At 38.6% G+C, this 26,108-nt stretch overlaps 1 protein-coding gene across 1 annotated transcript in view; it reads right to left on the bottom strand.

Annotated features, from left to right (window-relative positions):
* The window catches only part of FoxK (forkhead box K), a 278,192-nt gene that overhangs the window by 214,048 nt on the left and 38,036 nt on the right, over window positions 1-26,108 (bottom strand). The window contains exon 2 of the mRNA XM_067150284.2: window positions 11,683-11,883. Coding sequence (XP_067006385.1) covers window positions 11,683-11,883 — 201 coding nt within the window. The remainder of the gene's footprint in view (window positions 1-11,682; window positions 11,884-26,108) is intronic.

Here is a 26,108-nt window from a genome sequence, read left to right as displayed (position 1 = left end):
AAACCACGGAAAACCATTTTCAGTGCTGCCGATAGTGGGATTCGAACCTACTATCTCCCGGATGCAAGCTCACAGCCACGCGCCTCTACGCGCACGGCCAACTCGCCCGGTCCTCCATCTTTTTGGATCCGAGTATTCTTCTTTGGTTAGCACCATTGTGCTATATCCTCTCTGACCCCATCTATCCATCTCAATCATGGTCTTCCCTTTGGTCATTTGCCTCTGATGTTTTCTTCCACCACCTGTCTGGTTATCTGACCTCCTCAACGCATTACATGCCAATACCACTTCATCCTCCTCTCTTTAATCACTGCCACAATGTCTAACAATTTGTACAATTCCTGAAGATCTATGTTTTTCCTTTTCCTCCATTCTCCTATGTCCTTCACTGGTGCAAAAATCTGTCTCAGTACAGCATTCTCAAATGTCATGAGTTTTCTTTCTGTCTTTTGGGTCAGAGTCCAGGTCTCTGCTCCATATAGGACCACAGGTTGTATTACAATCCGGTAGATCCTTATCTTCGTGTGTCTCGATAGAAGCCGGGACTTGAGCAGCTTTCCGACTGCAAACCTTGACCTGTTTCCTCCTTGAATTCTAGCCATTATTTCTTGGTCAACCCCATTCCTCTCACTGAGTACTGCCCCAAGATATTTAAATGCTCTTACTCTTTCAAAGATTTCTCCATCCACATATAAGGGTTTGTTATTGTTTTCTCTGCTCATTACGAGGTATTTGGCCTTTTCTATATTCATCTTTAAGCCCACACAATTGCTTCTTCCCTTAAAACTCTTGTCATTTTAAAAAGATCTTCCTCATTCTCTGCTATCAGGACTACATCATCCGCATATGCCAGGGTGTTGATTCTTCTACCTAGTCGAATTCCTGTCTCTAGGTTTGTTACTTTCCTCAGTGCTGTCATTTTAACAAGATCTTGCTCATTCTGTGCTATCAGGACTACATCATCCACGTATGCCAGGGTGCTGATTCTTCTACCTAGTCGAATTCCTGTCTCTAGGTTTGTTACTTTCCTCAGTTTTTTTTTTCTAGTACCAGATTAAACAGAAGGGGGGAGAGGCAGTCCCCCTGTCATACTCCAGTCCTCACTTCGAACTTCTCCGACCTCTTTCCATTCACTTGCACTGAGCATGTTGCTTCTTGTATACATACTTGTATTAGTTTTATTAGTTTCCTGGGAACTTGTGCCCTTTCCAGTTTCTGCCATATTGCTTGCCTGTTCACACTATCATATGCTTTTTGGAAGTCCACAAATAGACAGTGTGCATCTGTGCAAAATTCCCAGCTCTTTGATAATACTTGCCTTATTATATGTAGTTGGTAAATGGTTGATTTTCCTTTTCTGAACCCTGCTTGCTGGAATCCGAGTACTTTCTCAATGTATGGTGTTAATCGTTTTAGTAGTAACATGCTCAAGATTTTATATACTGTACATAGTAAGGTGATTCCTCTGTAATTGCTGCAACTCATTGGGTCTCCTTTCTTAAATATCGGACAGATGATAAGACCATTTCCATTCTGCCGGAATCCTTTCTTTCCTCCAAATTACACAGATCAGGCAGTGTATTCTGTCTTGTAAGATATCTCTTCCCTCGTTCAACATCTCTGCAAGTATTCCTTCTGTTCCTGGTGCCTTCCCTACCTTCAGCATCTTTACGATTTCTCCTACTTCTTCCCCGCTAGGCAATTCATTCTGCCCTGTTTGTATTGTCGCTCTATTTTCTCTGTATATTTCTTCTTCCTCTTCTGCATCTTCATCTATTCTTGTAGCATTATTGATGTTTTCCTCCACATTCAGGAGATTTTCGAAACAGTTTTTCCATTCCTCCATAGCTTTCGTCTCATCTTATCATTTGTCCTGCTTGATCTTTGATGATATCTATCCTTGCGGTATATCCTTTCTTGAAGTATCTGACTGTTCTGTAGAAGTATCTTGTATTACCCAACGTTTTGTCCTCTTCTGCTAGGGTTACCTTTCGGTTTATATACTCGCACTTTTCTGTTCAGAGGACTTTTCTTTCTTCTCTGGTTGCATCCATGTATTCCAATCTCATTCTTTCATCATCTTTGTTTGTCAGCCACGACATTTTGGTCGCTCTTCTCTTCTTGATAGCATCTTTACACCTATCGTTAAACCATCCTCATGTAAACAAGGCTACAGTAATCGCATCACTCACACAAACGCATGCATCTGTACACTCCAGAGCAGTAGAAACTTCCACAAGAGCATCTAATAAACAAAAAACTGGAAAACTTTCCCACGTACCCCCAGAACATGGGGAGGGCCACTTGAGGTGAAGAACAAGGGTTGCAAGCAGGGGAGTACCTATTGCAAGCCAATGAGGTGGTTTTTAAATGAATTTGTTGATTGGGGTGCACCTACTCGTAAATTTCCCAACACTGAAATGTTCAAGAATATGGATCATTGCGATGTCATGGAAAAAAAAAAAAGAATGTGTTCATTTTGATGTTTACCACTGATAAGAACAAATATGAACCTTTTTCATGAATTAGATTCTCAGTGACTCATTTTGTTGCTGTTTGCCTCCACTTTCTGATACCAGTGCACTCCTGGTTGCAATGCTTCGAAAGCCATACTAGAAAACAAGTGTGTGTGGTACTGGTATTTGCCCACAATGTTGCCGACAGGCAATAACTTACAGCCTTAAGTACCGTATTTACGCGAATAATCCCCGCACCCTAAATTTAGGAAGGCTCATTTTGAAAGAAAAAACATTGACGCAAATTTTTTTTAAAAATGTGCGGGTATTATTTGCGTAAATACGCCACCGTATTTAAACGAATAATACCGCCCCCCCCCCCACCCACCGAATAATCCCGCACCCTAAATTTAGGAAGGCTGATTTTGAAAAAAATGCCAACATTGACGCAAATAAAACCTGCACCCCAATTTCGGGCCCCAAATTTTTTTAAAAAATGTGCGGGTAATATTCGCGTAAATATGGTATTTCAAATGCGAACAAATATTTCACTGGTGAACAAATTACACATTGTCTTGAGACCACACGTCAAGTACCGATAAGCCATGCGCTGTATGAATGGTCGTATTATTTATTTTATTTATACATTGGGAGACATCTCGCAAACATGACTGTGTTTCCATATACAGTGGTGGTCAAAATAATAGAGCCACCTGGCAAAGGTTTGGAATACAGAGCAAATTCATTAGTAGACATGTTTGTACTATGATGGAAACAAAATTTTACGTTGTACAGGAACCATTACAACAGAGTCACATTCAAAAGAATACCACACCACAGGGTCAAAAAAATAGAGCCAATTACACAAATATTTTGTACTTGATCTCAGTCTTATGAAATTACAGGAATAGTCGTTTTTGCATAGGAGTGCATTAGTACTTCGTGGGGCAACCCTTATTTTTGAGGATTGCCTGCACCTTGTACCCACAGAGTTGACTAAACGCCCGCATTCGTCGCTGCTGATCGCATACCAGGCTCTCTGGATTTCTTCCTATAGTTTACCTAACGATGTAGCTTTTGAGTGGTCAATTCTCTACGATCTCCCATAAGTTCTCAATGGGTGATGCGTCAGGGGATTGAGGTGGCCGCTCTAATACTTCGATATGGTGATCTTGAAAAAACTGCCTTATGATCCTTGCAGTATGCTTTGGATCGTTATCATGCTGAAATTTCCATTTCTGCGGCATTTCCCCTTCAGCATAAGGCAGCATCACATTTGCCAGGATGTCTTCGTACATTTCTGCATTCATTATGCTGCTGATATGGCGTATTGGACCACTGCCGTACCATGAAAAACATCCCCATAACGTAACACTTCTGCCACCAAATTTCACAGTTTTTAAAGTGTCTTGGGATTAAATTCCTGGTTTGGTGGGCGGCGCAAATAGACTTTTCCATCTGAGGCAAACCTATTATACTTGGATTCATCGGACCAAAGGATGTTCCTCCACCAAACATTAGGTTTTTGTTCATTTCTCCGGGCGAAGGCCAACCTTTTCCGAACATTAGCTTTTGAAACATGTTCTGTCTCACAATGCGCCCATTCAATTTTGCGGATCTCAGTCGTCTTTGAATCGTTGAGGTTGATGGTTGAACATCATATTTGTCACTAAACAAAATGGCTTTCAGTCGTGGTGTTGACAAAAATGGGCCTTTCTTTACTTCCCTAGTGATGAGTCTGTCTACGTGAGGTTCTCCACCTGCGGCTTTGTTTGTTTTGCCAGTCTAATGGCGTTCTGGACTCTTTTTCGCAAAACGTGTAAATCTTTTGCTATTTGCTTCATGGATATCCCACTTTTGAACATCCAGAAAATTACTATACCCTCATCATCACTTGTATGCTTTGCTCTGCCCATCTAGAAGAATGTAAACAAAACCAAACCAAACGTCAATTTACATACAAAATAATATTGAGTGGAGGTTTGTTGACAAATAATATCGCTATCCCTCAAAACAACTGCAAAAAATCCATTTGAACGGGACTTCTGTAAAACGGCTCTATTATTTTGAGCCAAGAATCTTACCTTTATGCCTCTTTTCGCACGTCTAGCTCAAACACTTCCTTTTGCACAACTACATATAGCAGCGACGTCTTCCCTGATGTTGTGTAAAAGGGACTGACAACACGGCACTCGTGGAGATTTTGCGAACTAATAGATATCCTAGTTTTTTATCCCGTCAATAGAGATGGCTCTATTATTTTGACCGCCACTGTATGTAAAAAATTCCACATTCATACGCAATTTACATTGCAGTTCCGTTTACCTTTTAAGAGCTTGATGAACAAAATTTAGAAATGCGTCAATTAAATTTTTAAATCAGTTTTTTTTGGTATTGAAAATGAAGGATGTGACGATTATGCAGTGAAATACAGTAATGTAATTTCAGAAATCCCCTGTTTTAAATAGATCTGCGATATTTAAGACTTCTGAAGGAAAACCGGAGACACGTACCTCTGTAGAGGAGTTAACGTTATTAAAAATGCTCCAGTAACCACCTGTGACATAAAAAGAAGTTTCCTGCATTACAAAACTGTTTTTCAGGACAACAGACTAAGCTTTTCAGTACAAACCTTGTGTAAAGTGATGTTTGTGAACTGTAATTCATCGGTGAGCATGAGCAAAAGGCACTTTAATCTCAAGATTTATTTATTTATTCACAAGTTGCTTTACGTCGCACTCACACAGACAGGTCGTATCGCAACAGTGGGATAGGAAAGAGATAGGAGGGGGAAGGAAGCAGCAGTGGCCTTAATTAAGGTCCAACCCCAGCATTTGCCTGGTGTGAAAATGAGAAACTACAAAACCATCTTCAAGGTTGCCAACAGTGGGGTTCGAACCCACTATCTCCCGAATGCTAGCTCATAGCCGTGAGCCCCTAATCACACGGCCAACTCTTTCAGTGTCTCAAGCTCTAAGGAATAATAGTTCATGAATTTATAACTAACTTGTCTTTTCTACTGTCAAGTAACATTCTTTTAATTTAAGAGTGCATATTTACCAGCATATTTTAAGGTTTTAAGAGCATATTTGGTAGGGTTTTTAGGGCATGAACCTCCAAGTCTTAACCCACAGAACCCTGCATATTTGTTGGATTGAAACTGCACTCGGGCTGAAATTATTTTGGAGGAAATATAGTGTCGCTCCATATCATGAGAAATTTCTTACTTACAAGACCATTAAAGATTTAAATATACATGAAAATAAATGACTTTCATACCACGAACTGCAGAACAAGGAATACATTTAAAACATTTAATTTAATTAGCATCACGGGTCCGTACTCAGTCCGCCTGCTGAGCTGTAACACAGTCTTCTCCTTGCATTGCCTCTTCGATTTCCACATCTATTTATTCTTCAGGAGCACTGCTCACACTATTACTAATATTACTACTAATTTCAACGAAATATGACATTCCTAATCATCATTACTTTCTAAAAGGGATTATATATCGGTAAATTTCAGTTGTTTATTGGCAGCCATCTTGTTTACAAGCGAATCTCAAAGTCTAGAGATAGCCCACTTCAAACTAATATTACCAAGCACACTATCGATATATATTAGCAAAGAGCATATAACATCGCCAAGAAAGAGTCCCTACACAAATCACAACTGCAACTCACTCTGCCATCTCTTGAGGAAAAGTTGCATTACGTAGTCAAGTAAGACAACGGAAACGGAACAGTTCCATGGTTCGGTATTTGGTCCACCAAGACGAAGCGTGGAACGGTTCCGTGGCTCGGGCCAAATGAGTTAATACTAACCAACGTCATTGTTAAATAAATAAATAAATTTGTTCATTCATATCATTCACAAAAGACTAATTGCACTGAAAAATTACATGCATTGTTAATTATCACACTGCAAGCTCACTGTCTTGTAAATAGCAGCGGGAATATTGTCAAAATACATCAGGAACAGTGGGGTTTCACGTGTGGAATGTCAACAAGTGATGTAATTTGGACTCTATGGATCTTTATGAAGAACTTTGTATTTCACAGGAACTCCACATGGTGTTCACTGAGGTGGAGAAAGCCTTCGAATGCATTCCCAAAGAGATCATCCAGGTGGTGCAACACCAAAACATCCCTGAGGTGTATGTGAGGCTAATTCATGGACATGAATGTTCGTCCCTCTACCAAAATGTAAGCTAGTCCAGGGATCTCTGCAAGTTTTCCTGTTTAAGTTGGTATACGTAAGAGATCAGCACTGAGCCTAATTCTTTTTAATGTCATTAACTACTTGACAGACCATCTGATGCCAGAACTATCATGAGCCTTGCTATATGCGAATGACATAATTCTGACTGGTATAACACACAAAGGGGTTGAGGAAGCCTTAGAACAATTGAGAGCATCACTGGAGAGAAACAAACTCAGGATTAGCTGTAAGAAATAATCTATATTCTGGAACTTTGCCAAACCAGATTTGTTTGGCCTGTGCAACACTATTGTCCAAGACAGCAAACCGCTGATAATGACAGACACGTTCAAGTATCTTAGCTCTATCGTAACCACCAAAACCACAGTCAATGATGATGTCATGCATCACATCAATATTGGCTGGATAAAATAGCGACTGCTGACAGGCGTCTTGAGCAACAGATAGATTCCCATAAAGCTTAAAGAGAAAATTTACAAGATGGTCATTACACCAGCCCTCATGGCTCCAAATGCTGGGCAAGACAGAAGTAACACAATCAGCACATGCACATCTGAAACATAAATGCCAGTGGTCTTCAGGGTTAATTCGACTGACAGTGTGTAATGAATATGGGCAAAGATCCTTTGCTATCACCGCTATTGGTGAGCAACTGGAAGGAAGATAACACTGCTGGTATGGGCACATCAAGCAGCAAGATGAAGATCATCTAAATTATACTGACAAAAAAAAAAATCAGGGAGACTCTTTGAGTTATACCTCCAAGGTATGCACTAGCCATACGTCTTGGAGGGTGTACTATTTACCAACTGATGAGCCCAACTTAGCACACGGGGTGAAACGCTGACAACAAGGAATGAGTTACCTGGAAAATTTATTAAGTCCAATAACAGACCAAATATACCGCTATTATATAAAGAATGATGGCACAATCGGATTGGTGGAGAAAATTTATCCTTTTGAGAACATGAGGCACGCGATTCAAATAATACGAATTCACAATATTCACTGTGCTAGAGCGCAAGCCTCTGCCCACAGCTGTGCTTCAGGAAAGGGAGAGGAAGTGGGGTTTATGAGACTGAGACAGAGATAATGCTCCATGTGAATGCATAAGTTTCTCCTTCATTTAGTGCAGTCACTTCCCAGCCCCAAGAGGCAGTATACAGTTTGTTCTGTCCATATTGGCTACTAAGTTTGTGGTATAAATTTGAGAATGCTCTGTTTCAGAACAAGGAAGAAATGGCTGATATACACCTAGTCTATGGTGCAGCAAAATGGCAACAGGAGAGAAGCCACAATGATTTATGGCGTCTGGCACTCTAAATCAATCCTTGCATACGTTCAGATCAGGATGCCTGAACAATCACATTTGGGAAGTAAAACATTTTGCAGCTCAGTGAAAATTTTGCTAGGTTTCAAACCTAATACCTATTTCTCCTTGTGGACCACAGGGCATTAAGGAAAGCTATCCATTTGGAACATTCTGCAGCTAGGGCTTGTACTTAATCCCATGTTTTCCTAATTCTAATTACAGCAGTTTCTCCATAACTGCTCATCTCCAAAATGTTCCTGGATCTTCCACGTTTTCCCTTTGCCAAATTTTATTAATTTAGCTCCAAAACAAGTGATTGCTTTGGTATTACAATACATTATTGTTGAAACACCCACCTGGTGGCCATGATCTTTGAATAACATCAAGGGGTCTACTCAGGGCTTATTTGATGGACTAATCACCATCAAGTGTCATGTGCCACCTCTCTAGCCTTTTGATCAGATATTCACAAACTCAAGGCTTCCAACATGAGATCACATCGACGTTTCAAGTTTGAACTCTAATTTTAGCAACACTATGACAATCATTTCAATTCATTTTTGCACATTAAAAAAATCAATGGGACAATTACTATCCAAATAATTGGTTTTTAGACTTACATGAACCATGTTTTTTTAAATCCTTGTTTAAATGTGACAGATTGAGTCTCAATGACTCTTCAATATTTTAATATATGTCATTGTTCTTAGTATTAAGATTATCATGTGTTTTTACCATAATAGCTTAGGCTGAAGATGTCTCACAACAGAAGAAACAAAACATGTTCCTTTTCTTAAAATGAAATAAAAAGAGTATTGTATTGTACTGTAAAGGTGGAGTCACTCTATCAATTGGACCATATTTCTTATTGAGGCCGACAATACGAATTTACTATGAAATTTATTTCTTGCAGTAACTTGTTATAAACTGGACATACTTGTAGCTTCCTATCTTTTGTCAGCTCTTATTTTAACCTGATGTTTTTACTCAATTGTTATGCCTGTTACATGGTATTATCTAAACTTACATTCATTATTAATGTGATAAATTTCATCTTCAGTTCCTGATGTTTTTACTTAATTGTTATGCCTGTTACATTGTATTATCTAAACTTACATTCATTATTTGTGTGATAAATTTTATCTTCAGTTCCATATTGACTTAGTTATATTTAAGAATTCTTAATAAGAAGAGGTGGACAATATATTCGTAAATCCTTATTAAGAATTTTAAAATATATTCACAAATTCACCTGTTGACAGTGCAAATGAGAAAGTGCTGTAGCTGTATGTAGTGCTTTGTGATGAATGAATGAATGAATTAATTTTCCTATACAGTACCACTATAATTTTTGTTCATACTTGGAAATGTATATCTATTTCACCTTAAATTTTGAGGCAAGACACTGATGGATAAAAATGGTGAAATTATTCAAGTAAATTTTATACAGGGTCTCTCATATAAACTAAGACCGAATGCACAGTGTCTGTACTCTGCACTTTGGCAGCTGCCTCAGCCGAACTTACGTCGCGCCCAGCTGCCCTGCTCTAAGCATGTATACAATCTTATATGAAATCTTACCTTATAAAAGATTCTGGAAGTGTCGTCCTTCTTGTTTTATACAGGCATTGTATCTGGTAACCACATTCTGGCTGACAAGTGAATTCTGCCACTGTATCGTTTCTCATTTCATTGGTAATATTCTCTTTCAGTTCCTCCAATGTGTGAGGATTTGTTCGATACACTTTCTATTTCTGTTTTCCCCACAAGTAAAAATCGCACACTGTTAGATCTGGAGAATGAAGAGGAAATAGACCAGCACTGATCACTCAGTCTTCAAACCTCTCTACATTTACTGTAGTCTCAAGAGAAAAGAAAAAAGCCCAATTATTCGCCTATCACTAACAGCCCACCAAACCCCAATCTTCCTATCATGGGAGTTCATAAAACACCATTAGGATTTTCTGCACACCAACAGCGAGAGTTTACACGACCATTAAGATGAAATAAAAACTTTTGCAACGATAACTGTCTCATCATGTTAACAGCTGAGATTCAGATTGGCGACTGATGCTTGCAAGGTCGAACATGTGAAGGCTGCTTGCAAGATCAAGAACTGTGCGCAGGCCCCCCATATTGGAGGTTACATATCAGAGAGTAAAAACGCTGCTTCAACAGTCCTAGTTTATATGAGAGACCCTGTATTATTCCAATTATATATAAGTATGATTAAAATGACCATTATTTCAATAAGATTTTCACAAAGGATGAAGCTGAGGTAGTAGTAGTAGTAGCTGAAACGGAAATACTGTAGAAAACACTGCTCACTTTCCATTGAAGAAAAATGAAGCAACCATGTAAGTTTTACAAGGACATAAAAATGCTTGTAGGGTGGAACTTGAAGCAAGGCTGTGTGTCTGGAACATCATCTCCTGTCTTGCCACCACCTCTTCTCTTGTCCATTTCTCTCTTCTCTTCTGAGCACTCCCCGCCCCCCCCCCCCCCCCTTTTCCCAGCAACCTATTCCATGGTCTTCCTCTTGATCATTTTCCTTGTATATCTATCTCGAGTATCTTCCTGAGTATTCTATTCTCCAGCATTTTCTTCATGCCATACCATACCACGCCACACCATAGGAGTCTTGCTGTCCACCCTGGAAGTGTTGTTGTTCTTCAATATTTTCATTTGTCATTCTATCCAATCTCATAACTCCTATACTGTTTCTCAGTAACTATTTCCCTTGCCTGCACTTTGCTCACATCTCATCTCCTCCTAGTCCAGGTTTCTACTGCATATGTTAGTACTGGTACATAGTATTGTACATATACCATCGCTTGTTTACTTCTCTCAGGGATATCCTTGCTCCAGATCAAACTTCTCACAATCTGTTTCCTTAATTTCTAAATACTTTTATACTTGCAGAAAAGAATCTTTGGCATATTAAAATTAAACAGAAATCTCTGTTTATGCATCAAGTAGCTATTAAGGAAAATGCAAAAGGACTTAAGGGTTCTTACCTCTTCTCTTCCACATTCTATAACTAACTGTGAGGGGAAATCCTAGAAATATCAATATTCTACAAAGCGTTTAGCTTGATAAAAACTTTTGAAACTTTCTTCTATAGTTAACCACAGGACTCTCTCCATCTACAGCCCTGCAACAAAGCCCAGTATTGCAATGGCATGATATAATAAACTAACATTTGTCACCAGAAAAAAAGTTTTTCATAGCACCAATTGTGGGTTTTCAAGTAAAATCTGTTTTGACAAACTTTCAACTTGCTGGCTAAATTGTAACCTAATTCCAAACAAAAGCAGTAGTGTATCCTAAACCACAAAAACAATAAACTATTTCATCATGAATTAATTACTAGAAAGAATATACCTATTTTCAATCAAAAAGCCTTAGTTCTAACTTAGTTCTAAATGAGAGGAAAAACAAGATGTCCAAGAAATCTGCACTCTAACCATGAGAGATATTAACTTCAAAAACCAACAGACACAAGATAAACACAGTCCATTCCAAGAATGTCTCTACACAAACCCAAATATAACTGATACCCACAGCTGGTAATATTCTCCTTAACTAGAACATTTTAGTGTTATACTGATTCTAAAATATTATAAAAAGCATGAGACAATGAACTGTGAGCATTATTTAAAATAAACACATTCAACATAATAAATATCGTACCTGATAGTGCCAGTAGGTGATGGAAATGGGCTGTTAATATTTCCTTCTGCATCTGGGATGTTGATTCTCAGAGGAGGCATTGCAGGTGGAGCTCTTGACTTGGGAGGAGATGGCTGACGAACTGAAGCAGGAGGATCTCCTTCATTCACCAATGAGTGAAATGCCAACCGGATATTGGTGCTTGGAAAGCGCAATGTGCATCTGAAAACAAAAGACTGTTGATGGAAGATACTAACTTGCACTTAATCCATCCATCTTGCGAATTGTAAGAACTCCCTATCATTTGCACCAAAACCACTTACGTGTATAATACAAGATTTAGACACATCACAGATTTAAATCTAACCACAAGAGTACATAAATCTTCAGTTTATTAACTAAAGAAAAGCGAGATTCATAACGCACAAAGTCACAACAGCATGTAAAATTAAAAAGTTAAACAATTGAGTGTACAGTCCACAGGACTTATTGCATGTTTAAAATTATAATTACTTTACTGAAAAGAAATCAAGAATAGAATAGTGAATAGTGGCGTCAAGGGGGGGGGTTGCACTGTTATTTTAGTCTTTACAAAAAATAATATGAAATATAATTGAACATACCATAAAATAAATGTGCTAGCCTCAATCATTGGAGGAAGTGATCGCGTGGTTCTAATACACTATCAAAAACTTTTCACTTGTGTAATATATATTTTTCTAAATCACCTCTTAATTTTTTTAAGCAGATAGGAAAACTGTACAATCATATTTAAAATCTATCCTCTTTCAACACACGTTTGAGACAAAATGTTATGAATGTTAGTAATGCATAAAGTACAGGCATATACTGTATAAAGCTTGATTGAAAATCTTGACCAGAACACTACCCCTTAGTCCCATTTCCCGATATAGGGCAGGGCACAAGATGAGATGGAATTATAAGCTATGTTTTTATGGCCGGATGCACTTCCTGAATCCAACATCAATGGAGGGGCTAATGAAGATGAAATGAATGATGGTGAATGAAACTGGGTAAGGAGGTGGAAGAAATTGACTGCAGCCTATGAATAACTGACCCAGCTTTTGTCTGGAACTGAAAGAAAGGAAACCACAGAAAAATCATTCTCAGGACAGCTGACGGAGGGGCTCAAACCCACTCTTCTCCCGAATGCAGAGTTTGACCCGATAGCCATAGTGCATTAACATGCACGGCCACTCTGCCTGGAAACCGGAACAAAAATTTCCCCAGCAAAATGCCAATGTCTTATAACTGAAGTGTATAATATAATTTTCCTTTTTAAGTATGTAAGGGAGATTGTTGCAGTGCCCAACCTTCTAAAAAGTAAAAGGTTCACAGGACAGGCACTGTGTTCAGTTTCACACTTCACCTACAATTTGATTTTCCAACTTTTACGTAACACACATTGCTAATATTATGTGAAGAAACAGATCATCACATAATATGTTAAGTACACCAATCCCCGCCAGATACAACAAACTGATAATGATAATAATAATAATAATAATAATAATAATAATAATAATAATAATAATAATAATAATAATCATAATAGTATTGATTTTATGCAAAGGATTAATCAATGCATACCTCCAGTCCTGTGGGATCACTTCTGTTTCCCAGATTTCTGTTAGGATTGCATGGATTCTTCTGATAAGCTCTTCTCATACAAGTTTCAACATCTCTCCAGTAATGCCATCTTCCCCCAGGGGCACTGTTACTTTTAAGAGATCGAATGGTCTGTGCTGTTTCTTCCAGTGTCTGTGGATGTGAATCTGGGTTTTTCGAAGTGCAATTTCTCCTTGGGCGGGTCACTACTGAGTAGGTCTTGGAACTGAGCGGGGCATTTAGACTAAAATGGGATCACTACCATGAACAAGTAATGTCACGTAATACTACACTGAAACATTACAAGTCGGTTATCCTTATCTGTGATTTCAGTTCTTTGCTCATATCATTTATATATACAAAAAGGTCTGCCCTGTGGGACCCCACTCTTAATCTTTACAGGATCATATAACACTTCACCCACTCTAATTCCCTGAATTCCATTTTCTAGAAATGTAGACACCAACTCAACCACTCTTTCGTCTAGTCCAACAGCCCTCTTTTTGCCAGTGATCTACCCTATCAAAAGCTTTTGATAGGTCAATAATAATACAGTCCATTTGACCTCCTGTATCTAAAATATCTGCTGTACCTTGCAGGAATCGTACAAGTTGAACCTCAGTGGAATAACCTTTCCTAAACATGAACTGCTTTCTATCAAAACAGTAATTTCACAAAAGTGTAACATTATCAGGAAGAATGCACGCCCTCAGCTTACAAACAACACATGTCAAGCTAACTGGCCTGTCAATATCCGCTTAATGTTTTATCACCCTTGTATAATGGGGCTACTACTGCAACTCTCCATTCATCTGGCATTGCCCCTTCATGCAAACAGTTCAGATACAGCACTATATCATAACCCATTGCCTTTTCTTCTTGTTTTATGATAGTATAGGATCACTTTAGTCAGTCCATCGCCCAAGTCTCTTTGAAGGGATTATCCTTTCCTCGGCTGAAAATATGCATGTTGTTGGTTTGTTTCGCGTAAGGGTAAAGCGGAGGTTTGTATTCAATTTTATCTTATTTGTGGTGTCTTCTGTTGTAAGGCCTATTTCCTTCAGATCCTCTCTTACTTCTCTGATCCATTTACATCCTGCTGTGGTATTTTTTGAGATGAGATTGTGCTGTACTAGTTGTTTCAGAAGTCTCGAATCCTACATCCTCATCATATGTCCAAAGAATCCCAGTCTCCCCTTATGCTTAGTATCTGTAATGGGTTCTAGCTCTTTGTACACAATTTTGTTAGGTATTATCCGCCACTGTCCATCTTTCTGGTATTTTTTGTTGATGCAGGTCCTTCCAATTCTCCTTTCAATTTTCTGAAGTCTGTCAGTCTTTGGTTGTTTATTTAGGTGCAAAAGTGTTTCTGCTGCATATGTGGTTTCCGATTTTATAACCGCGTTGTAGAGTTTTATTTTTGTATTTATTGATAGGTATTTCTTTTTGTAGGTATAGCGTGTTAATTTCTGTGCTTTAGCTAATCTATTTGTTCTTGTTTGGATTGAGAATTTTTCATGCAGGTTATGCACTATTACTTCTCCAAGATATTCAAAGTGAGTTACTATTTAGATTTTCTTACCATTTATGGTAACTTCTTTTAGTTGTGTTGGTTTTTGGGGCATAATAGGGTTTTTTTTTTTTTTTTTCAAATGATATTTTGAGGCCAATTTTATTTGCAATGTTTTGAAGTTCTGATATTTGGGTTTTTGCTTCTTCTATGTCAACTGCTAGTAATGGTAAATCGTCGATGAGACCCAGGCAATCTGTTTTGATTTTTTGGCCAATCTTTATCTTTGGGAGACATTTCCTACACCATTCCCTCATTACCATTTCTAGTGCACAATTTAAATAATAGTGGTGAGAGCCCATCTACCTGCCATAACGCAGTTTTAATTTCAAATGACTGATATTTCACCCATAAACTTCACTTTTGATTTGCTGTTAGTGAGAGTCAATTTTATCATGTTTATAATTTGGGTTGTAGTCCAAGGTATCTTAAAATTTTAAACAGAGATTCTTTATGGATGCAGTTTTAAGCTTTCTTGAAATCTACAAACATTATCACCATGTCTCTGTGTCTTCTCCTATTATAGTCCATTATCAACTTAAGACTCATGATCCGATCAGAACAGCTCCCCCAGGGTCTGAAACCTCCTTGATATTCTCCTAGTTCTTTCTATAGAGGATGGTTGCCTAGTTGTACTTCTTCTTAAAACAATAATCACCACCACCACCACCACCACCACCTAGTTCTTTCTCAAGTTGTAAACTTATCCTATTAAGGGTGATTATTGAAAATATTTTGTATGTTATATCTAGGAGCGAGATTCCCCTGTAGTTATTAGGGTCTGTTTTGTCTCCCTTTTTGTGCAGTGGGTGAATGAGGGCTGTTGTCCAGTGTTCTGGTAGTTCTACTTTAATCCAGATAGAGACAAGCTGCTGATGGAGGGCAACTTTTGCTGATATTCCTGCATATTTCCAGATTTCTGCAAAGGTCTGTTCATCTCCTGGTGCTTTGTAGTTTTCTAAATTTATTCAGCGCATGGTAGACTTCCTTTATTGTGGGGGGGATTGATGTTCTCTGGTGGTGTTTTTATTGGGGTGTTGGTGTCCAAATGAAACAGTTCTGTAGACTCCTCACAATTTAGGAGCTTGTTGAAATATTTAGCCAGAATTTCCGCATTGTCCTTATCGTTATAAGGCAGCTTACCATTTTCATCCTTCATCAATAGGGTCGGGGGTTCATATTTTTGGAGCTATTTTCTGAAAGTTTTGTAGTAGTCCCTTGACTGAGTTTTATTGAATTCTTCAATTAATTGCAGTGTGTACTTATGATGCTGTCTTTTTATTCTTCTTAAGACTTTCGTAGTTTCTTTTCTCTGTTTTACTAGATTTTCATAGGATATTTCTGATTTTTGGTACTGATGTAATAGCCATGTCTGATGCCTTTTCTCCAGTGTTACATCACATTCGCTGTTCCACCATTGGTGTTTTTTATTTGGTTTAATTGGAGCTAGGTCTTCTGCAATTTCTTTAAGCTTGTGTACTAAGTCTTCAAGTTTATCTGTGATTTTTATTTTTTCAGTGGCTTTTTGGTAATTTCCATTGTTGATTAGCTGGGTAGGATCTATTTTGATTTTAGTTTTAAGGGCTTGCTTTTGTTGTCTCCGCTGGGGAGTGAGTTTAATTAAACTGTAAGTCTATTCCACGGAAGACTTTGACGTTATAGATCTGTTTGTGGTGGTATTTGTCCATGCAGATGTGACCCAGTTGCCATTCTCCTTTAGTGTAGTCAAGGTTTTTCAGGTTTCCTCTTAAAACATGTAGATTTTGAGATTAAGTTATGGTTTCTACACAGGTCAACTAGTCTCTCTCCATTTTTTTTTTCTCGTGTGCTGGCAATTTTCCGATGATGTCATGGTATTTTCTTTCTCTGCCTAGTTGAGTGTTTGAAGTTGCCAATTAATAATTTTACATGGTGTTTGGGGATGTTATCTATGGTCTGGTCCAATAGGTCCCAAAATTCGTCATGGTCTTCTCTTCTGAGGAGTTGTTTTTATCCTTAGTGGAAGCATGGGCATTTGTTATAGTACAGATAGGACCTAGATATTTTAAAAATGCATATGTGTATATGCATATTTTGAACGTTAGTGCATACACAGGTATATTTTACTCTTATGTGTGATCGATTATTTAAGATTTCTGAATGAAATTAAAAATCTAATGAACTCTATATGTTGTACATCCCTTAGCAACACGAGAAGCCTTCCCCTGATCAAGGAAAGGGCTTTCAGTGTCACAATACAAGCAGGTAGATGGATAATGACCCATTCCACAACAGCTATTTCCTTCTTTGTGATGTTTCTTTCTCCTTACAGTAGCCTACTAAGGTTTGCTTAAACAAGAGTGTTCATCTGTTAACTTGCTGGTCATCTATTACAGTGCTTTATCAGATTAAACTGTAAAACTGCCTAAAGATAAGAGCTCTAGGTCTTTTTTAATTAAACAGTGGTTATCAGGCAATAGTGACTCTACAAGTGACAGTGATGTAGTATACTGTCAAGAGTGCAACAAAAGTGTAAAATGTGATTTAAAAATGTCAAATCCCACATCCCCCATCAAAAGAGCAGAATAAGAATAAGCAACAGTTACTTTTAACCGACGAGAAAACACAGTGTGAAGATAATACATTTTTGGCTGATATTTGTAAAGCTTTTGTATGCAGCAACATTTCACTGTATAAATTGAATAATCCACATCTTCAATCGTTTCTCGAAAAGTATTGTGCTAATCAAAGGATACCAGATGAATCTACCCTTAGGAAGAGCTATTTACTTTCACTGCACGCTTCTGTCATTGATTCAATACAATCTGACATGGGAGGGAACTGTGTCTGGATATCGGTAGATGAAACAACCGATTCATGTGGATGATACATTGCAAACTTCATAGTGGGTAAATTATGTCTGGAAGAACCCGGCAAACCTCATTTACTTTCGTGCAAAATGCTAGAAAAAAACAACCACGCTACAGTTGCAAGATTTGTTAACGATTTCCTGAGACTTCTGTGGCCTAGTGAATCAGAGAGTGATTGTTACAAACAGCGCCTTTTAGTCACAGATGCTGCTTCATACATGTTGAAAACTGGTCAGTCTTTTCGAGTATTTTTTCCAAATCTCATCCATGTCACATGTTTGGCCCATGGATTGCATTGTACTGCAGAAGATATACATACCCTCTTTCTATCTGCCAACAAAGTAATTTCAAATGAAAAAAAAAACTGTTCCTAAAAGCACCAGTTTGTGTACAGTTGTACAAAACTCATCTGCCTCAAGTTTCTCTTCCGCCGGCACCTGGCCTCACAAGATGGGGACCTTGGTTATCCGCAGTATTGTTCTACCAGGAGAACTTTAACCAAGTAAAAGATGTGGTTAAAAGTATTGATGATAGTCATACTGCGTGTGTTCATGAAGAAAAGTGTGCATTTGTATCTGAAACTGTATATAAAGATATCAGTTTCATCCATGCGCATTATTCATCACTTTCGAAGGCGATTAAGAGCCTAGAAACTCGTGGTGCATCCCTACATGAATCCCTTCAGTTAATTCAAAACACCATTAGTTCTTTAAATGATGTCCCTGGTGAAACTGGAGAAAAGGTTAAAAGGAAACTCAGTGTGGCGTTGGACTCGAACCCAGGACTGAAGAAGATTCAATCCATAGGCAACTACATAAGTGAAATCAGGCCGTCTTTGCCAGAAAAATGTTCCAAGCAGTCAGTGCAGGTGTACAAGTATTGCCCAGTTATGTCCGTCGATGTAGAACGATCATTTTCAGTGTATAAATTAATTCTGTCCAACAACAGAAAGCCAATGACCCCTGAAAACATTGAAAAACTCTTGATAACCTATTGCCATGAATCATTTTGCAAGGAATGTAACATGTTAGTCAGTTTAACACAGAGTTAAAATTAAATAATTTGTTTGGTAAGTGTACTTTGTTTTATTTTTAGTGCATATAAGCATTCATATATTTGGAGTTTTTAGTGCATATGAATCCGGGCCCTAAGTATAGATTTTATTAGATGCTTTCAAGGTGAGCGTTGGGAGTCGTGGAGACTGTGATTTGAATTCTTGAACTGAGTTTATTACTTTAAGGCTGACCAAAAATTCTGTTCCAAATTGTGTGACATTCTTCATCATTCTCTTCCCAGGTATACCTTTATAAAGTGTGTACCCTTGAGATTCCAATGCATCCTGGTCAGTGTTTCTAATTTCCTGTAATCACACGATAAGAATTTTGTGTTGGTCCATTATGTCGGTGATGACTTTTAGTTTACCGGTTTGCATGAGTGATTTAATATTGAGTGTAGAGAAGTAGGATATCTGCTTTGGGTTTTTATTCTTGATTTTGTCTTGTTCGTGTATGTAGTACTGGGGTATTTCCATGCCTCCAACTTCCCGGTATCTTTTAAGTGGCAGCCTACCATATCCGAATGCTGCCTTCTCTGAACTCTTGGTTCAGTCTGTGGAGTATTCCTTAAAAGACCTTCCATGGCCGACTGTCAAGGGACCTGTGTGGGACTAGGTCCCGAATTACAACTCTGGATGTGATAATGAGACCGCTCGTCCGGAGTACAGACGCCTTGTGCAGCCGCCCCTAACCTGGAGAACAGACGCTGCATAATGGATTCCAGTGGCATTTCCTTCACTGTGGGGACCATTACCCCACCTAAGGGGCTCATTCGCCCAAAACTGTTGGCCCGCTTAGGAAATCAGGTTATTTCCCGCCGCCCAACACTCGGCGTTGGCAGTTTTACAGCTGGGTGTCAGACCAGCAAACCCTCCTCCTTTCTCATTCCAGACTTGGGACTGGACAATGGCCATTGCTTTAATATATCCCAGAATTCTTACAAATCCCAGCTGCTTTTCTAGCTTTCAACTTTTGTGTCTTTTTAAAAAATGTCTTTATCATAATGGGTAAATTTCAGACCTTTTTTCCATTCAGCTGGTAGCTTTTCTTCATTCCAAGTCCTTTCCAACAGGGGGTGCAATAATTTTGCCGAGGTCTCAATATCTGCTTTAAGTATTTCTGGCGCGATATTATCCATACCGGGTGCTTTTCCAGTTCTTATCTGTTTCAAAGCCTTCTCTATTTCTGAACAGGTTGGAAGATGTAAATTTATTCTTGGGTCACTATCTACTGTTTCCATTTGTTGGTTATCATTCTGTTCTGTATCTCTATTGAGCAACTCTGAGAAATGTTCCTTCCATCTCTGTAGCTATTCTTTCTGGGTGGTCAGTAGTTCACCTCTCTTATTTTTAATGGGTTTATTCCCGACTAGCTGATGTACCCATGCTTTGCTACGGAATTCTACACTATATACGGGAATTCTAGTGTACACGTTGTGAGCAAGATTGTACTAAATTGCATAGCTCTTAACGTTACCATAGAAACGTGATGGGGTAGTCACCCAACATCTTTTCTCATGTGAGTTAGATGCATACCATCAGTCACAATCAGGTTGGGGAGATTCCATTGTGATGGTAGACACTCACTCTCCACCTGCCTTTTTACATCTTCAGAAAGATTGTCTTAGTGGTTTTCCCAACTGAAATTAACATATATTACAATGACGACAATAGGAATGGCGCGATTAAAAGCAATGTTTTCATATGAAATACTCGATCAAATGAAACACCACACATTTTCACACTTTTAACGAACAGGACTACACTGCTGATCTAACAGCCCCAAGTTCCAGAGCTGGAATGACCAAGCCGCAGACAGCCGTGACTCGTGAACACTCTTCATACTTTTTCTGCGGGGAGAGGGTCGAATAGTAGAGACTCCCAGGCAAAAACTCTCTTTTATTGATAAGTTTCCTAGGAGTACCTGATGAGTCGGAAAATATCAATTCACTACACTGGCGGCGGAAAAATCTATCTGACTTGGAGGCACATTTTTCCTGCAAGCCAGATAACTTGGAATGAAATGAATATAGAATTTAACAAAAGTGACGAAGAAGAAGAAGAATCTTTTTCTTAAGAAACGGCTCTTTTCAGGGTTGAATTTTGAGTATTTAGTGAATTATGGTGCTATAATTTGGAATAGGCCTGAATTGTTATTCTACACCAGGCCATACTACTACTAAGTCAGCCTATGCCTTAAGTATGCATACTGCTCATTCAAAACAGCACGTCAGAGTAGGGATTGAATAACTGGAATACTATGAAGAACCAGTGTGTTACGTACCAGCTGTATCAGAAAACAGCATGAACCGGAAGAATGGCATGCTAAAGAAGAACGTCTTCTAACTCCCCGGCTATTTCCTGCTAATATTCAGTCGGGCTATTACACTCGGTACACAGCAGTAATCCCATCTATCGGAGTTGGGAACATCACAACAAAAAATGGTCAATGTAATGTTATTGTTGATCAATGTTATGTGCCTTCGATATTGTAAGCCTTCACATTTAGTACTGTTTATAATTGCTATGGCGGACATTATAGAAGTAATCCCTGAAGAAACAAGCATATACATGTATACAGACTATATCGTGATTGCCTCGAGGTCCAGCGAGAAACTGCAAGAGTCACTTGACGCGTTGGTGAAGTGGACAGAAGAGAATAAACTTCACTTAATTGAGGAAAAGACAGTATCAATGACATTTAGGAAAGGAGGTAAAGCATCAGAGTTTCATATACATGGGAGACCTCTAAAGAATGTATCGAACTTCAAGTATTTGGGGGTCACATTACAAACTAGAGGTAATGTTTTCTCTACCCACATCAATGACAGGACAAATGCAGCAATCAGAGCCATCAACGACATACAGAATTTGAATAAGTTGTCTATCAAAACAGCCCTGAAGTTATTTGACCTCAAAGTATCACCAGTGATCACCTATGGATTAGAAATTGTATGGCCGCATCTAAAAATGAAACAGTTCGAACAACTAGAAAAAGTGAAAGCTATGTTTCTGAAAAAGGCACTATGTGTCTCGAAGTATACGCCTTCAAGGCTTGTATATGAGTTAACTAGCGAACCTTTCTACATAGACGATCTCCGTTGTCACCTACTACACCAACATATCTACAGTTCATAGAGAAATTAAGAGCAAAGAAGAGATACATATGGAGCAAATTTTACTCGACGGACGCAATGATTTACAAAGATTGGCAAGGAGGAGGATATGAGCTCAGACACTTGATCACACGCTTTGCAATACACGGATTTCATTGTAAGCTGTGTAAAACAAAGAAATTCCACCAACCAGACACGGACTGTGTATGTGAACGTTGTGGTACGAGCTGTGAACGTTATCATGCCATGATTTGTACTTGTCGGCGCGAATCGATGATAGCCTTCTGCAGAGATGACTAATGCTGTGTAGTAATGTAAATATCTTTTGGCCACTGGCTGCAATAAAATATATTATTATTTAAGTTTTCTTCAGACTCTGAAATATCACTCATCATAGTTGGTACGGTAAAACTGAATAAAAGACAAATGATCGGAAATTATATTCTCTGTAACTTATGTTATGTAGTACTTTTCAATAGGACCAAAACCATACGTATTTAAAAATTAACTTTTAGGCACCTTCCCCTAAGCTACAATTTCATCCAGGGTGGATAAAATTGTTTATAGCTTACACTGTAGTTTCATATTCTCCAACTCTATATACTGATTTTCATTAAATTCTGTTGAACCATCTTCTCGTGGCTCGGCATCGATATGGACTTAGCAACAAAAGTACAAATTCATGAATATCTGTATTATCATAGCCGGTACGGTAAAATGTATAAGACATAAATGGTCATAAACTTAATTCTATATAACTTTGGTTATTTATCGATACGACCACTAACAATATAAATATTTGAGAATTAAGTTTTAGGCCTTCCCCTAAACTACCATTTAATTCAGCGTGAATAATACTATTTATAGCCTAAGTTATAGTGGTTCATTCTCCGACATTTTATAGTAGTTTACAATGAGATAGGGCCACTAATGACGTAAATATTTAAGAGATAAATTTCAGGCCTTCCGCTAAACTACCATTTCATTCAGCGTGAATAAAATTATTTATAGCCTAGAGTATAGCGACTTATTTTCCAACTTTGCATACCAATTTTTATTAAGATAGGACCACTAATAACATAAATATTTAAAAATTAAATTTTAGGCCTTCCCCTTAACTACCATTTCATTCAGCGTGAATAAAATTATTTATGGCTTAGATTGTAGCAACTTATTCCCCGACTTTGCATACCGATTTTTATTAAATTCTCTTTAGCCGTTTTCTAGTGATGCATGTACATACATACGTACATACATACATAAATTACGGAAAAGTAAAAAGTGCATTTCCTTGTTACTGTGGACATGACCGATACAGAAATACCATTCTTTTCAAATTCTGAGCAATGTAGAAGACAAAACTCATATATATATTTAGATAAATCCTCTCCTTGACAGTTTCTTTGTGATACTATACAATTCCTTAGCATCTCCCCTTGCTGATGCCTCTTTTGCCATTCCTGCTTGTTCATCTACCCACTGTATATGATCTTTTCTTACACTTTTCTCAGCTTCCACATATTCCTTTTGTGCTGCAGCTTTCTGTTGTCTTGTTTCACACATACTAATCTTTGCCTCAACTAGCTTTCTAGCCTCTATTTTTTCCCAAGTATCATCAGACATCCATTCCTTCTAGAGATAATTGTGAAATCCAAGCACCTTCTCACTAACGTCTAAATATGCGTCCTTGACTTTCATCCATGATAATTCAACATCCATCATAAGTTCTGGTTCAACAGCAAGAGCTTCAAAGCGCTTTCTTAATTCTATCTGGAATTCTTTCCTTTTACTTTCATCTTGCAATTTACCTGAATCAAATTTCTTGTTTCGACTTTCAAATTTCCTTCCACTTGCCACAATTTTCATTTTTAAACTATGCAACTACCAGGTGATGATCACTTCCAATATCTGCCCCTCTTTTATTTCTAACATCAGTCAATAATCTAAACTTTCTACTTATGGCAATGTGGTCTATCTGGTTTTCTGTAACCTGATCTGGCGACACCCATGTAATCTTATGGCATCGTTTACGAGGGAATAAAGTGCCACCCACTACCAAATCATGGCTAGCACAAAAATCAATAAAAAGCTCCCAATTTTTATTACAGTCACCAACTCCATGCACTCCCATAATTTGTTCCAGTCCCTCATTGTTAGAACCAACCTTTGCATTTAAATCCCCCATCATAATAATAATATCTCTCTTTCCAACTTTCTTAATAGTCTCATTTAGCTGGCAGTAGAATTCTTCCTTTTTTTCAATCTCTGACATTTCTGTGGGAGCATAACACTGGATCACAGTCACATTGCGAACCCGGGTCTTGAATCGAGTTGTCATCAGTCTTTCTGAAATGGGTTTCCAATCAACGAGGCTCCTCTTTGCAGTTTCATTCAATAGCAATCTACACCTTCCCTATGTTCTGCATCCTCCCCCATTTGCCCAGAATACAGGAATGTCCACGTATTAAGAGTCTGTATTTCTCCGAAGTCTGACCACCGTACTTCACTTAATCCGAGGATATCCAGCCTGTATTCCTCCATCACTTCAGCCACTTGCTTCAATTTACTGCGCTCTCTCAGGGTTCTGACATTCCAAAAACCTCTTCTCGTTTTTCATTTCATGCCAAAAGTCATCAACTTATTATCCATCCAGTTGTGTTTCACTTCAGTTTCTTTCATAGTTTATATTTAAGGCTGTGCGAGTTAGTAGCCCACAGCAACCTGAGCTTGGTGGTGGGACTGCCACCTAAGCCTCCAAAGCCAGCCGTTTTCTGTAGGGGTTGTCTCCCTTAGCCTTTGAAGATCCCTCTTCACCACAAGGCAGTGGTCCCCTGTGTTTCTCTAAACCCCACGGGAAGAAGGTTGCCTCGTCTGCCAGATTTGCCATTCCAAAAGTATCTTTTTCCGCCGCATCGGTCATTGAGGACTTCACCAGAGCCCCGTTAGCCGTCACTTTTCAGGGTTCCTGTAGGGCCTTCACAGCTACCGTAGCGGTCATGGGGCACACACAGTCCCGGCTGTACATCACCCTTGCAGGCAATCCCTTACTTCATGCCCTTGCCCACCTCCCACGACGTGGACAAGGGGTTGGACTTATGGGAGGCCAGAATTCATGTACAAGTATGAAAATTGTAAATGCCAACTGTTGTCTGCTCCATTCAACTGTTTAGTTATAAGGCTATGATGTTCTTATATTTGTTTCCTTTACAGTACACTGATGGCATTGAGACTTCCTGTCAGTTACTTTGTGATAGTTCAAGAAGTAGGACGTGGTGAAAGATGGTATTTAGCAATGCTGAAAAAGCCGACATGTTAATGGTGTATGGAGAATGCAGAAAGCTGCAGAATGCTGTTCATTATTGTGCTCTTTACATGGAGCAATATCCCAAAAGATGTCACCCATCTCGACATTTATTTGTGAACCTCTTCAACCAATTACATGAAACTGGAAGTGAAACACCTAGAAAGGGTAAAAGAAACAAACGAGTGACTGGAGAAGAGGATGAAATTAACATTCTAGCTCCTGTTGCTGTAGATCCCCACCTTAGTTACCGTGCAATTGCACGAGAAACGGGCATAAGTCAAGCAAGTGTACTAAGCATCCTCCACCATCACAAGTTCCATTCATTTCATGTCTCTCTCCATCAAGAGCTGCATGAAAACAATTTTGAGAATCGTTTAACTTTTGTGCATGGACATTGAAGACAAGATACACCAGATTTATCAAGAATCTTGTTTAGTAATGAAACAACATTTACAAATCATGGCCAAGAAAACGTCTGAAACATGCACTACTGGTCCGTAAACAGTTCCCGTTGGCTTCATCAGGCAGAACATCAGCATCCATGGAGATGTGCGGTGTAGAATAGTGAATAATCAGCTCATTGGTCTTTTTCTTTTTTTTTTTTTCTTCATAGAAGGAACAGTAGATTCTAAAAAGTATCCCAACCAACAAACTTCCACAGATGTCAGATGAAGTTCCACTGCAGACTAGGAGGAACATGGGCCATCAGCATGATGGCTGTCCAGTGCACAGTGCATGACATACTGCAGCTTGTCTTCACCGATTGTTTCCAAATCATTGGATTGGATGAAGGGGACCTGTACCTTGGCTGGCCCATCCACCAGATTTGACCCCTTCAGATATTTTTCTCTGGGGAAAGCTTACAGAAACTGTTTACAAGGAAATACTGTCTACAGTGACTATATTAATATAGTATGGCTAAGTC

This window comes from Anabrus simplex, chromosome 6 (assembly GCF_040414725.1).
Source record: "Anabrus simplex isolate iqAnaSimp1 chromosome 6, ASM4041472v1, whole genome shotgun sequence".
NCBI classification, from domain to species: Eukaryota; Metazoa; Arthropoda; class Insecta; order Orthoptera; family Tettigoniidae; genus Anabrus; species Anabrus simplex.
The sequence above is the reverse complement of the archived record's forward strand: the minus strand, read 5'-3'. Positions and strand labels throughout refer to the sequence as shown.